Genomic DNA, 14,906 nt, shown 5'->3' on the forward strand with positions numbered 1-14,906 from the left:
TGTCTCTTTCTCTCTATTATGAGTCATCCAGGCTCTCCTCTTCAGTTTCAACTGATTATAAATGAATAAAAAGACATCCATTATTTGAGTTACTGGTGTAGATTCAATCTTCAAAGATACCGGAAAGTCACCCAAGTTCCAGGCTTGCTAGAAAACATTCTGTAAGAGCTACTAAGGCGTGGAAAGCATTATCAGAACGGCACAATGGAGGGCTTTCAGAGTACAAAAACTCAGTAGGTGGCTACGATTTATGGTTCAAAGGATATTTAACTTTGAATAGCATATGTGTCTTCTTGTCGTATGACAATGCTGGTCTAAAAGGGTTAAGGTCCATGGGATAAAAATTACTATTAGGCAAAAGTGAATAAAACATCATGATGTGTTCCATTTTAACTTTAGCTGTAGGATACTTGGTGCATTGCTCCTTGTGAGGTTTTTGTGCTGCTCTGATTACCATGCTGTTAGCATACTGGTAATTGAATAAGGATGACTTTTGAGCTAATTTAATCAGGTTATACTGCCACCTGTAGGAAGGAGCAGTACACAACAAAGCTAAGCAAGCAAAGTAGAGGGACCAGCTGTAATAACAAAACACTACACATGATTGTATGATCAGCATTGGCAGCAAAAAAAAGTGATTGGGACTACCGTAATCAAGAAGAACTAAAAGTGTAGGTGGTCTGACTTTAAAATGATGACTGTATCAGTGGAGGAAAAAACAGTAGCTCTTCTGTTTGAGTGTTTAATAGACTTGTACGTCAAAAAGCCTCTCTAACTCAACCCCAGTGTTCACATCAGCATCACTCACAAGAGTTTTGTAAATCAAATCCAATCACAGCTAACTCAATCTGCCGTTGTCGTCTCCCTCCGGCATCAACAAATCCTGGCATTAAGAGCAGCTAATAACACAGATTGGTATCATGAATCATTTGATCTGCTCAGCTGATTGATGGCCTTACTTGCAGCCCCAGGAGAACAAGTTCCTCTAAGTGTGTTTACCTCTGAGGTACACTTACCTCTGCATGAGACCACAGACTAATAAACATGAGCACTCAGCATAGCTGCACGGCCACAGGTATGAGGAAGCATGATGCGTGACTATCTGATCCAAATTACAGGATTGAGGTATTTCTTGATTTCCTTCATATGTCTCTGTTAGATATTGTGTTTATTTCTACCTAAAATACATTCCTGTGTTATCAGTAAATCATACTGCAGGTGCGACAGTAGTGGCTGTTTTGATGCAACCAGTGACAGGTGGGACAAGACTTGTTTAACTGGGATTTACAAACAGGGCACTGACTCATGCAGGCCATACCACTCACTTAATACATCTACTCTAACAACTTTTCACATTAAAGATGTAACCACTGTTCTAAATCCATAAATCTACAATCACCAAACTCTTTCAGACATGCATTCCTGAGAAAATCTTGAGAAGTTCACCCCTGAAATTTTCCCTGAATTGCTGTTTGACTCATGTTCCCCACGGATGCGGTAAAATAATAAAAAAAGACTTGTAGAACCTCTCGAGTCTTCCGACCAGGACTGTACAGCACTGGGAAAATAATGCTGCAATATTTTTTCTTTCTGCAACATATACACTATATGGACAACAGTATTTGGCCACACCTGTTTATCAATTAATTCAGGTGTGCAAACATTTGTGATACTTAATGGGTTGTTCCTAAAAGCTCAGTGACTTCAAGCGTGGTACTATGATAGATGCCACCTTTGCAATAAGATGATTTGTGAAATTTTATCCCTGCTGGATATTCCAAAGTCAACTATGATATTATCAGAAAGCGGAAGCATTTAGGAATAACAGCAACTTGGCCACAAAGTGGAAGACCACATAAAATCACAGAGCAGGGTCAAAGACTGCAAAGGCACATGGTACATAAAAACCACCAATGCCCTGCTAAATCCATAGCTGAAGAGTTCTGAACTTCCACTGGAATTAAAGTAGGCAAAAAACTGTGCAGTGGGAGCTTTATGGAATGGGTTTCCATGGCAGAACAGCTGCATCCAAGCCTCACATCACCAAGTCCAATGCCAAGTGTCAGTTGGAGCGGTGTAAAACACAGCAACACTGGACTGTGGAGCAGTGGAAACTTGTTCTGCTAAGTGATGAATCACATTTCTCTGTTTGGCAGTCAGATGGGTGAGTCTGGGCTAAAACAAAACTAAAATTAGTGATTTTGACTCGAGTGACGATGGTGTGCTGTTTACTGTGAGAGGATACTTTATAGGACTTATCAACAGCTCTTCGGGATATTTCAGATCGAGGATTGGGCTCACAGGTGCCTGCAGCCTGCATCACTCCCCATCCAGAGTTCCCTGCCTAACTGAATGCCGGTGTTTCCAGACCTTAAATTTTCTGAAGAAACCAACCTTGACCAGTAGAGCTGAATTGAAATTTGTCATTCAAGTGAGTCAATGGTTGTCGCCTTATTCCTCTAATGGCTGCAAACCAGACAGGCTACAGTCGGCATGATATGTTTAGTTCATTAAAACAATATGTCAGCTGTTGAAGTGGAAAACTGAGCTAGAATAATTAGTTTTCAGTTTAGCCTGCAGACCCAAAAAGCAGATCAATTAGGGTAAGGCAGACGGAAAAACACATAGCCAAAGCCTGCACTGCAAACAAATGCCAAACACACTGGGTGAAAAATGACATGCTTCAGCATTGCCTTGTGGCCCATTTTTACTTTAAACTTGCTAAATTACATGGAGCAACTGACCCACCTAAAACACTGTACAGCCTTGCTTCCCCCAGCTTGGAGGGCCTGTGTCCACAGCCAATGCTTTTTCCATTGGTAGCCCTTATTTTCAATGCAAAACCAATGTAATCTAGCATTCTGAGCACTCAGTGCCCTAGTCAGAATAAAAGCCCTAGGTGTCAGCTGTTTTTGTCACCACACTCAAAGCGTTCTCAGCTGAATACTATAAAACTTTTAGAAAAGCGCTACACTCTTCAATGTCACTTCTCCCTTGTTTACCAAGGGTGAGATTTTCAAGTCAACAGCTGCTGCCCATGTCAGGACAGGATCCCTTTATATTGTCTTTAAGTTATTTCCTTGAAAAACAGAAATATAAAGCCCACGGATATTTTGAAACACTGTTATGGATTCTACTGAAGAAAGCAAGACACTTTTTGTCTCAGTATCAACGTTATGTGTAATGGGACTGATGTCAGTATCAGCAGAAAAGTAGAGTAGAGCTTATAGGTGAGCAGAAAACAGTATTCCCACACTCAGCTTGCACACCCATACACTCACAGTGCCACTCACACGCATACATACACACTCACGTAGTTCTGAAAGAGGTCCGGATGGTTCCTCTCGATGCCGTCATCCAGTATGGTCACCACCACGTTTTTACCCGTGTAGCCTCTCTTCCACGCCCCCATGATGTTCATGTCTGACTGACAGTTGTGGACATCGTCGTTGCAGTGCTGCAGGGATGAAAACAGACAAGGTTACAGGAGAGAAGGTGACTGTCTATCAGCATCCCACAGGTGTTCAATGTGACCTTTATGTGAGTGCCCACATGGTGACATTTTCTGCTCAGCTTACAGAAGCATTAACACTTTGCATATAGAAGGAAAAAAGCAGTTCAAACTAGTTAAAGTGAGATAAAGTTAGAGTGAAATCCCATGTCTTTTTTAAATGTTTAGTATTATTGTACTTTTAACCTGCATCCAGTGTCAAAAAAAGTATAACTTTTTTACTTTGATAATATATTTTTTTGTATATGCTTTAATTTGATGTTTTCAAGCAACTCTTTCAGCATATACAAACACAATGGTCACATGGTACAAAAACCATTTGCACAATATCTGGATTGAATCATGGTACAACATTGTGCATGATAAAGACATGTCAAAGACAATAAAAGTGTTAAGAGGTTGTTTGATGTTCAGTTTGTGCATTTCTCTGGAGAAAAGGCCGGACTGACACCTACACAATCAGGATAAAGAAAAAATACGACAGGGCAAAAAAATCAGCTACAGAACGCTAAAAATAAACAAGTCTCTTTGTTATATATTCTTTCTTTTCAATCCTCCAGTCCTTCAAGAGTCCCTAAAATCAAATACGGATCTTATCAGTCATCAGTGATCTATTTTTATATCATACTCGGGATTTCACACATCCATCTGGAAAACCTCCCATAGACAGTGTTTGGGAAAGGGCAGAGCCTTTAAAAAAAAAAACTCGGAGGGCGATTGGATGAACGTTCTGTCTGTCACATCTTTACGAGCCAATCAGAGCCACAAAACACGTGATGATCAGACTCTCGCTGAATCCGGTTGGGAGAAGAACAAAAACATTGCCTTCACAAAGAAAAGAACTCAGTGCTGTTCTTTGCTTTTCTTTTGACAAAGATATGTTGTCAAGTTTTGATAAAACTGATGCTATAGCAGCATCCATACTAATCTCCTCTGCCATAATTGCACCAGGCTCTTGTTGCTGCTTGCTTAAGTCACGACTCCACCACACCCGGAAGTACTGCCTCTTACTCCTGCTTGGTCCTGTCACTTTCTTACAGGGCCCAATATGTTCAGACAGGAGCTTTGCTAGACGGATTAGCCAGTGAGAAACACGAAAATGGGCAAAACCATCTGCCTTGCAAGGTTAATAGTTCAATAAACGTTTTCAAAAACTACTTTGGAACAAAAGCATGTGAAAATGATAACAGTCTTTATCAAACATGGACACTCTAAGTGGAGTGCCCATTAATTTGGATGGTGGAAGCTTTATTGGGCTTCTCCAAATGTGATACCCACTCTCTTTTAGTACCTTGCACTTTGTTTTCTGTTACAGGTCATACTTTGATGGTACCCCCTAGTTTTCATAGCACTGCTGCATAAAACTGCCATGACTAAGGGTGAGTATTGGCACCAGTGCCTAAACAGTGCATGAATCGGTTAAATATTATACTCCATGTATTGTGGCTTTTTGTGCGAGATGTCTAGAATGACAATATCACGACCATCAAGTATAAAATTTTTGGGCATTTACGCCGTCAGCATGTAATTAACTGAGTTTTGCTTTTGCCAGTCTCCTAACCAGGCATCTTTTCTTAAGAGGGGGCTATGACTAAAATCTCTTTTCTATATAGTAAGGAATGTAGGGTATGTCAACAGGCAGCGGTGAGTTAAATCAAATGAATTAATTTTCCAACATCTGCATTTGTTTGGTTTCTGGACAGATTATACACAAAAATGAATGTGATCATGGCTGCCTCTGGCTCCTAAGTAGACCCTTGTATTAATAAACACAATGTCTGTGCAGTTATGAAATCAAACTCGAAATAAAAATCATTCTTGTGTGACAAGTTGGATCTTGTGGAGTTCCATCAGAATCTCACTTGTGCTTAAATTTTAAACAATAAAGGCATAAAAAATAGCCAACAACCACTTCACTTCTGACAAATCTAAAAATGTGAAAATAGCTACAAAAGATTAAGACCTTATGGTCCACCACATGCTTCTGTTTAATATGCTTTTTCTCTTTTTTGTTTTTTAATAGCTCTAATAGACCATAGTAGTCAAGGATGACTGCTGGAAGCTTTGACTTCTGTGTAAACATGAAAACACAAGTCAAGTTCACAGAGTTCTGTCCAAGAGGAAGGCAAATATGTTTAAAAGCTTGGGTCAAAGTATTAAGATTTATCTGCACTGAGTTGAGCATTAACAGAGCTGAGGACACTCAACCACACATGAACAGAGGAGTAAAAGAGCAATGATCTGAGGGTGTATGACAACACTAGTGATAAGCCTGCAAATCTCTGCACTCTCAATGTTTGCGCGAGAACAAGTGCATGTCTGGCACTGCTGTTCTGAGAGGAAGGATGTTGAAACACAGGCGGAGAACACGCTGACATGTATATTTCTGCCTCTGTGGACTTTTTCTTGCAGCAAATATTTATGTTTAAACAGAGCGGGAAGCCTTGACCTGAAATCCTCTCTCTTCAAATCCAGGAAAGGTAAAAATTGCATCAGATTTGCTTTTTTATTCTTTCGTCCAGTAAAACACACATTCACGCAAATCCCTCAGCTCCAGTGACCCTGCAGTAATCAGGATCATGACATGACCTCGGGTAGCCTTTGACCCACAACCTAGATAAATGTGGATTCCTCACAATCCCAATAAAAACACATAAAACAGGATTTTTATTGTTTTCTTCCCATCTGAGCCTGCTGAATTCTTGTTGTGGTGCAGTGATCATGTGTAAAGTGTTGACCATGTACTCACAATGTACCACATACTGCTCCACTTGGCATCATTATAGAATATGTTGTTCGGGGCTGGGCTGCTGAGGGCGGGGCTTGATAGGGAAAGGGGCGGGGCTACTTTGTAATCCCTCTTTATCCTTCTCTTCACCACCTGCTGCTGAATCCACTCCACCTGAAACACACAAAGAAAGATGCAAGATAAGAGAAGCACTGAGAGCCACAAATTGAAATACTTCACATTTTGGTGAGAGGTGGAATTTGATTAAGTTTTATCTAATAATCCATCTAAAAACACACCAGAGAAAATATGAGATTATATTTGGGCCCAGGGACCTCCTTTAATAATGACTGCTTCATCCTGAATGAAAACATGCAAGTACAGAGGCTTTGGATGTCAAAAACAGTCATCAAAACACCAGAATTTACACTTTGAGAGGAATGTAGTCAAAATCAAATAACATAGATGCCTGGTGCAATACTACAACAACAAAAACAGAAGTCTTAGTCATCTAGTATTTGATCATTTCTCATTTTTTGTTACAAAAACTGCCAACAAACTCTAGAAAACAGTCTAAATCTCACAAAAACAGTACCAGTGTCACCTTCTCTGGCCTTTTCTGTCTGTAAGAGACATAAGCAAAGCTTTTTCATCTTTAAGATACACAAAAAGGACATGAGAAACAAGGATTAACACCAGTAAATTAGAAAAGATCACCTCTGTCTCCCTCCCTGCAGCTTTCAGTTAAAGCTATGACTTAAGATTTGCAGTAGTGATGCACAGAAGCATCTGTGACACACCAGAATCGGCCAATGTGGCAAGCGCCAGTGAAAGTTATCAATTTTGGTTCAATTTGGGAAACAGACAAATCTGAAGTGCATGCTGTTGTGAAAGTCAAAAGCTAAAATATGGCAAAGGCAATGATAGACAGCAGTCTGAAAAGTTTTGGCTGCATAGCCTGTGCACCGTCAAGCTGACTGTCCAGATCAGAGTTTTTAGCACGCTGCAATCTTGGATGTGGTTGAAATTAGTGCACGTTAAGATTTTTTTTTTTTAACCAATAATTTCCTTCTCCTGATGGCTGATAACAGATAAGAACTGATCTTTTTGCACTGTTGATTTTAAAAGAAGTTTAATTTCTATATGTCCGTTTGACAATGAGTATATTTCATTCCTCAATCAAGACAAAGGAACTAATTTTTGCTGCAATTAAGTCATCAGATAAAACACATAAATGATAATACACGTCATGCTTCATAAATGTAGAGGCTTGGGTGAGAGCTGTTATTTTTACATCGCAGGTCAGAACTGAAAGAGAGCTGCTGCTTTTCATAAAGATTCAAAATATAAACTGACATGAGTCATATCAAAGATTGAATGTTGAAACACTGAGGAAAGCCTCAGGCTAGAACGTAACTGTCTCTAAATGCTGCAGCCTTATATTTTCTTTAAGAAAAAGAACATTTGCTAGACTTGCTATGAGTGTCTATCTGTTTGAGGATTTTTATGTCAAACAGTCAGTGGTATCTGAAATGGCAGTTTATATTTGCTTGCTTGAGGACATGGATTGTGCTCCGCTGTCACCTGAGAAAAAATGTCATGAGACGTAAACATTGTGCTGTTGTGTTGATATTTTTTCTACATGCCATCGAAAAATAAAGATCCTCAAAGATTGTTCTTCAGATAAAATATTAGTTGTGAAAAGGATGCTTAACAAATTGAATTCTATTGATAAAGTTATCTTTTATTATTACTTAAAAAATATTGAGAGAAAATTAAAATGATGGATTGTAAAACAGTACAACAAATATTTTAAAATACAAATACACACGCACATCAGTGTTTCCCATACATTCATTTATTTGTGGCTGACCGCCACTAATAAATTAGGCCCCCCACAAATAGATTCTGGGGCGACCTGTTCATCCTCGCTCTGTGAATGTAGCGTGTCGTTAAAATGACTTTATCACGAATATCCGAGTATAAATTATGTGGAAGTTTTGAGCCACCAGGGTGCATTTCTCGCTGGAGTTTCACTTCCCCATTGTCCCTGAATGCATCTCTCACAGCAGAGAGCTGTCTTTTTCTCCTCCGCCCATCCAGAAAACTCTGCACATGCGGCCGGGTTTCTTTTATATCAGCTGCGAGAGAAGCAAGGGAGAAGAAGGTAAACAGAGCAGTGTGGCGAGTTAGCGGCTAGTTAGATGCCTGACGGACACCAAGAAACAGCGCTGGATCTGCAGCGTTGAACAGTCATTCAACTTTGAAAAGGAAGAGGTCGAACTCACGCGGTATTCGTTAAAATACACCGCAAAATGACCCCAAGATAACAGCGGCAGTAACACAACACGCCGCTAAAGACATGAGCCCAGTGTTGTTGAAAAGCCAGGATTTAAAATCTCATAAAGACATGTAATCCAGAATACAAGATTTGCCTGGGTGCGAACATTTTGCTGAAAACTCCCTGCCAGAGTCGTACAAGTCAGAGAGAAGACGGCCCAGCAGCGGACAAATGTGATCCACTTCTCCACAACAACAGAGACTTATCTCAGCCTAACAGCTCAAAACAGCGACAACAAGTAGTTAAAATGTTGCCGCCTCCAGACAAGCTTTTTCCCCCCATGATCACACAGGAGAGTTTATTGAATAAGGTCTAAAGATGCTCTCATTTTATGAACTTGTCAGAAACTGCTCCAGCTTCATCAGCACAGATAACGGACTAATATAATCACAGCTGTGAGCCTGAATGGAGGACTAGACTGCAGGGTTCTGGCCTCTTGCTGCACGCAGAATTGGTGAGTTTTTGTGTAGGTTTGCTTCACCCTTAATGAGAAAAATAATCATTTTATAAACAGCAATAGTAAACATAACACAGAAAACATTTCAGGACTTTCCATACACTGTAAAAGACAGAGTATTTCATGATTTATGCATTTTTGATTTATTAGTAAAAGACTGAGTAAAGTCCTTTTCAAAATAAAACTGCTAAATTTGACTTTATATTGATTTTTACTTTCTGCACAATTTATAAAAAATCCAATAGAACAGTCTATTTTAATCACCAAACTAGTGTCATTTGGGGCTGAATTAAATACAGCTTCTTAGAGGACATTTCCAAATATTGTGATATCTATTGTGTATCAGGATATAGCAAAAATAAATTGGGTTATCAATTTTAGGCTTTTTTTTTTTTTTTTAAGGAAGCCCCATAAAATAAAATGCCTCGAGAAAGGGTGCAAACTCTGCAACTTATTACAATATTTGAAGGCAGGATTAAGAAAAGTCTGGTATCATTACAACCTTCCTGTGACATGTTATGGCACACAGGTGGGGCTGAGTCATTCAGTCCTGGAAGTAGTTGCAGTAGTAGCATCTGAAGTAATAAGAGGTGTATCAATGGAGGAACAGCAGCAAAATTCAACCCTTTAACTGCCTGTTGGCAGCAGCCTTGTCTGCAACACTGCCGATTAGGTCAAACAGTGGCGTAAATATCCCACCTTAAAGTTGCAATGTACAAGGGGCTGTGCTGAGGCTAGTCATGGTAACCGTTGCAGATTTGTGATGTAAATATAGTTCTGTTGGTTGTTTTCCCTCAGAATGGACAGACTGTTACACATATATATGCTCACAGGATGTAAATGTCTCTCAGGTAACATCAATCTCTCAAATGTTATGGGCTTGCTTCAAAGTGTACTGCATTCCTTGGCAGGAATCTCACTTCGCTCTCTAACACGGAATTTTCCAATTTCAAAATCAACATGGTTGGATCAGAATGAGAGCTGGACCAGCTCCTTGGTGCTGATGTTCTGAATTTGTGTGTTTAGTCTAGTGGAAGTCCTGCAGACTTCATCCATCTGAAAAGACTCTGAGAGAAGTTTGCATGTGCCAGTAAGGATGACATCATGAAAAACTGAAATATTAGCAGGCATAAAGCTTGAACAACACATACTTAGGTCACCTTTGAAGCTGCTGGAGAGCATCTTGAGATGTAAACAATGCTGTTATAAATGATTCATGGACTTTAAGATTGAAGTCTGCACATGTTTGTGTGACAGCCAGGTCACAGTCTGCATTCAAGTCCTTTCAATTTACTTCAAGAATCAAGCTTGTTTAGATGAAATACTGTGGAGCTGCTGCTTATTTACAATTTATTTCAAAGAGCATGTTGTTGAGCTGTATGCAGGATAACAGACAAAGAAACAGTGCACATAACGCACAATCAATAGAATAATTTTCACCCTGGCAAAAGTGTTTTTGTTGAGTTTCTCAGTTTTGTTGAGCCGAACCCAGCTACTAAAGGCTTATGTGAACAATGACCAAGTGTAAAGACGGAGCACTTCCCCACATCGATACAGCTCCAGCAGGCGTGGAGGACAGAGGGGAGGAGAGAGAAAAAGCTGACAAAATGAGTGCAGAGTGATTATCTGGTCTCATGCACTGAAACAATCTGCCAGGCTCCCGGGAGAGTTGGAGAGGGAGGCAACGAGACAAGATAAGACGAGAAGAGGAGAGGTGATAAAGAGCTGAAGAGAACAAGTCCCCTGAGAGTCGATAAAAAAATAGAGACCGAGATGGAAGGGGAGGGGAAACAAATTGCAAGTGAGCCAAGAAGACGGCAAGTGAAGGGAGAGAGATTGATTTTATAAATTACATTGATTTAATAACTCAAGTATGAGGCTCCTTACAGATCATGAAGGAGGGAGAGGAATAAAAGAATTCTGTGGGTGACGTCATTTAAAAACGAGCTCTGATATGGGAATAAATTAAGTCTGGTGCTCCTCTGTATGTTTCCCTCTAACTTTTCTAAAGGAACATCAGACGGCTTACACGTGCTGTTAGTCTCAAAAAAACGCCATCATTAGGGGTGCTGCATATCTCTGCAAAAATACTTGTGTCATTACAATTACAGTTTCTTTAAGATTTATTCAGGTGGGTTTTTATGGCTTTATTCTGATGAGGCAAAACTCTCAATTTACCAGTCGATTTTGTCCCAACCCTCACCTATAGTCATGAACTCTGGGTAATGACGGAAAGAACAAGATCGCAGGTTCAAACATTCGAAATGAGATTCCTTAGGAGGGTGGCTGGGAGCTCGGACATCCGCAAGGATCTTGAAGAAAAGCCGCTGCGCTTTGTGTCGAAAGGAGCCAGTTGAGGTGGTTCGGGCATCTGATTAGGATGCCTCCTGGTCGCCTCCCTGTGGAGGTCGTCCAACTGGAAGGAGATCTCGGGGTAGACCCAGGACCTGCTGGAGGGATTATATATCTCATTTGGCCTGGGAATGACTTGGAATCCCCAGGAGGAGTTGGAAAATGTTGCTGGGGAAAGAGATGTCTGGGTTGACTTGCTTAGCCTGCTGCCTCCGCGACCCGACCCCAGATAAGCGGAAGAAAATGGATGGATGGATGGATGGATATTCTGATGACAGAGTGGATAGAGTCAGAAACTGGGCAATGAGAGAGCAGGGAATGACATATGAGGAAAAGGAGCAACAATTAAGACTTGAACAAATAAAGAACTAGCTGCTTTGAGGTAAAAATCTTCTACACAACATGCAAACTGAATCACCAGTGCCCTTACAATTAGGATTTCTTAGCACAGTACCAACCACAATCCTTGACCAGCAGCAGTGTAACCGTTAACCGCTGTAGTGCACACCAGTCATGGCAAAACTTGTTACTCCAGTAGGCTATGAATGCATCAGTGGCTCACATTTCACCACTAATCCTCCCCACTATCCACTCAGATGAGACAGAGCACAATATTGAGAAAGACAGACGGAGAGAGAAATGATTCTCCTTCTGAGGTTGGATAACAAAAACGTACACTCCCACTAGGCCCGTTGCCCCATACCATTCTGAAGCATGATTGTTCCCACTCCCTATTCCCCCACTGACCTGCACTTCCACTGCTGAAAGCCAAGCTCTATGTCTGGATACATCATCAGGTCACACTATTACCGACACACTTACAGTGAGGCTCAGTAGGTCAGTTGCGCCGCTTTCAGAATGTTGTGGGTTTGATCCCCAGCTACTACAGTGACATGTTGATGTTAAACATTTAACCCCAGTCTGCCCCACTGCTCTGTCAGTGGTGTGTAAATGGGTGTGAATGTATACAAATGGAATTTGGCTAACACTGATGGTTAATTCTCCATAGCAACCTCTGCAATCAGTGTGACTGCAGGAGCTGGGGATTAAATCCATGATGTTCTGATTGCAGGACAACCGACTCTACCTTTTGTGCTTTGAGTAATTGGATGACTAGAATAACCCTATACAAGCTCAAGTTCATTTACAATTTACAGTTTACAGTTCCATGCAGTTGCAGAGTCGGGAAAATGGAAAAACACATGACGGCAACTTGACTTCCTCAGTGGCATATTTTGAGACGTTTGGTCAGATATTGTCTAGGAATGGTTAAACCGATTATAGGTCAAATCCACGCTGTGCACGAGCATGAGCCATCATACCTATCTGAAGTCCACCTCCTCCATCTGTGCCAGAACCAAGGAAGTGTACCATACCTGAGCGCAGTATGGAGTACTCACAATGGTCAAACAAACTGGACTTTGGGGGTTAAGCATGCTTGGGCACTCTAGCCTAGTGTGAGTGATCTGATTTGCCATTGCCTTGCATGTCATGCCCACATTGTGCACCTGTGCTTCTGTTTGGATGATGAGCCACACAGTGCCAAAGTCCACTTCTTTCGTCCATGCCAAGAGAAGTGTACCACACGTAGGCATATCACAGAGTGCTCACACTATTCAAACAAACAGGGTTTTAGGGGGTCAAGCATGCTTTGGCATGGTACAGACTGTCCAGTGTGAGTGCAGCCTTAGTGCGTGGTTCACCTCAGATGTCCCGGGCAAAACCCAAACAATTTGAAGGTCACTTTCTGAGAAAGTAATAAACAAGGACATAAAAAACCTAAGGCTTTACAAGTCTACTCATGGAGGAGTCAAAGGAAGAACCTCATGGTTCAGGTACTAGTACAGGTGCTTTGCAATCACATGATCCTGAATGTCTGCTAGGGGTCAGGAAGTGGGAACAGCCATTAGGAATGAATGGGAGTGAAATTAGTACTTTACAGCTCTAAATGAACCTGTATGCTGCAGTTATCAGAAAATTTCTACATAACATTACATCTCTTAAGCTTTACACAAAAAAACACGTTAAAAACATTTTTCAATTATTTACATTGCCTGACCTGCAGACCTCCTAGCGTCTAGCGTAGCAGATGAAGGGAGACAAGGAGTTCTGTACTGAGCTGAGAGGCTCACTGAGCCCATTTAACAAATTAAAAAAAAAAAAAAAACAGTGACACACTATCAACCAAATGAGCCATGAGGGGTGAGTAACCAAGTAAAAGATGTGCCGATCATGACCGAGCCTGTTCTACAAAGTGTCTCTTTCATGTGAGCAGTAGCTATATCTCATTTGAGTGTCAGTTTCCTTTCCTCCATCCTTTGTCGTTATTTAATCCACATTAATAAGAGCTGTTTGGGAGCCAAACAACCAGCTCTACTGAGCAGAGGTGGGTAATAACGAGTTACATTTACTCCGTTACATGTACACAGGAATATCTGGGGAGTCATTTTTCCAGAGTAAAAAGTATTTTACTCAAAAATAGTCAAATTTACTCTTTATTGAGTATATTTATTACCAGCCACCACGAGAGTCGGAGTAAAAACACAGAGTAAATTCTGCTGGAGTAAAACTTTTAACCACACCCACTTTAGTTTCAACTCAGCTGCCATCACTCATGGACGGTCACGGCTGCAGCCCTTCAGACACCTTTGTACTACAGCTTCTAGTCAGGTAACTCCTCTTCAACCTTTGATAATGTAGTGATTTTTCAGTGAGTTTTTTTTGCCTTGTCTAACTCCAACTGCCTCCTTTTTTTTTGTAGTGTCTCCGTCTCTCTGCTAGTGCTATTTCCAACCAGCCAGTACACTTGCCATCATTTGCACTATTATTGTCAAATAAACTTCTTTAACTTTACCATCTTGTCTCATGCTCTGCTACTGAGTTCTTGTCATATGTTCAACACAATTTTTTCTATAATATTAGAACACTATGTCTAATGTCAGATTTCCCATCACAACATGCGAGGCTGGACGGACATCAGATGAGGAAACACAAGTAAAATCAGAGTTTAATGAGCTAAAATCATGGAAAAACTGTACTGAACTAAACCAGACTGCTTTGTGAAAACAGGCAATACACGAGTCCTATGATGGGGTATGTTCTGTAGACAGAGAGGAAAAAACTCAGAAACTTTGATCCTCTGTCCTAATGTAAGTCAGTTTACCTCCTAAGTGTGAAGAAAATACTTTGACTAACTATAAATCACTTCCAGCACTCCTGTGCACCTCACCTTTCAAATATCATGGCTGTTTAAGACTCGAAGCATTTTATGAAAGGATTAAATGAAATTCCTGTAGAGGTATACGCTGAATAACACACAAATTTTGTGCCATGTCGCCTTTAAGTGATTTCTTAAGACTGTGAATGGCTGCCAGTGAGAGGGCGATAAGATTCCTACTTTCAAAAGTTACTGGACTCAACAGCCAACCCAAATCCATGAACTTTAATGAAACTATCCATTAATTCTGGTTAAAACCCAACCAAACTAACTGAACTCTTTTCTTGCTGCAACATCCTC

At 40.7% G+C, this 14,906-nt stretch overlaps 1 protein-coding gene across 3 annotated transcripts in view; it reads right to left on the reverse strand.

Moving 5' to 3' along the window:
* pcsk5b (proprotein convertase subtilisin/kexin type 5b) overlaps nucleotides 1-14,906 on the reverse strand; it is a 137,078-nt gene that overhangs the window by 87,153 nt on the left and 35,019 nt on the right. For all 3 annotated transcript variants that reach the window (XM_041786784.1, XM_041786782.1, XM_041786781.1), the window contains exons 3-4: nucleotides 6,261-6,413; nucleotides 3,314-3,457 (exon numbers count right to left, since the gene is read on the reverse strand). In XM_041786784.1, the coding sequence (XP_041642718.1) occupies nucleotides 3,314-3,457; nucleotides 6,261-6,413 (297 nt within the window). The remainder of the gene's footprint in view (nucleotides 1-3,313; nucleotides 3,458-6,260; nucleotides 6,414-14,906) is intronic.

The sequence above is a fragment of the Cheilinus undulatus genome, linkage group 5 (assembly GCF_018320785.1).
Source record: "Cheilinus undulatus linkage group 5, ASM1832078v1, whole genome shotgun sequence".
NCBI classification, from domain to species: domain Eukaryota; kingdom Metazoa; phylum Chordata; class Actinopteri; order Labriformes; family Labridae; genus Cheilinus; species Cheilinus undulatus.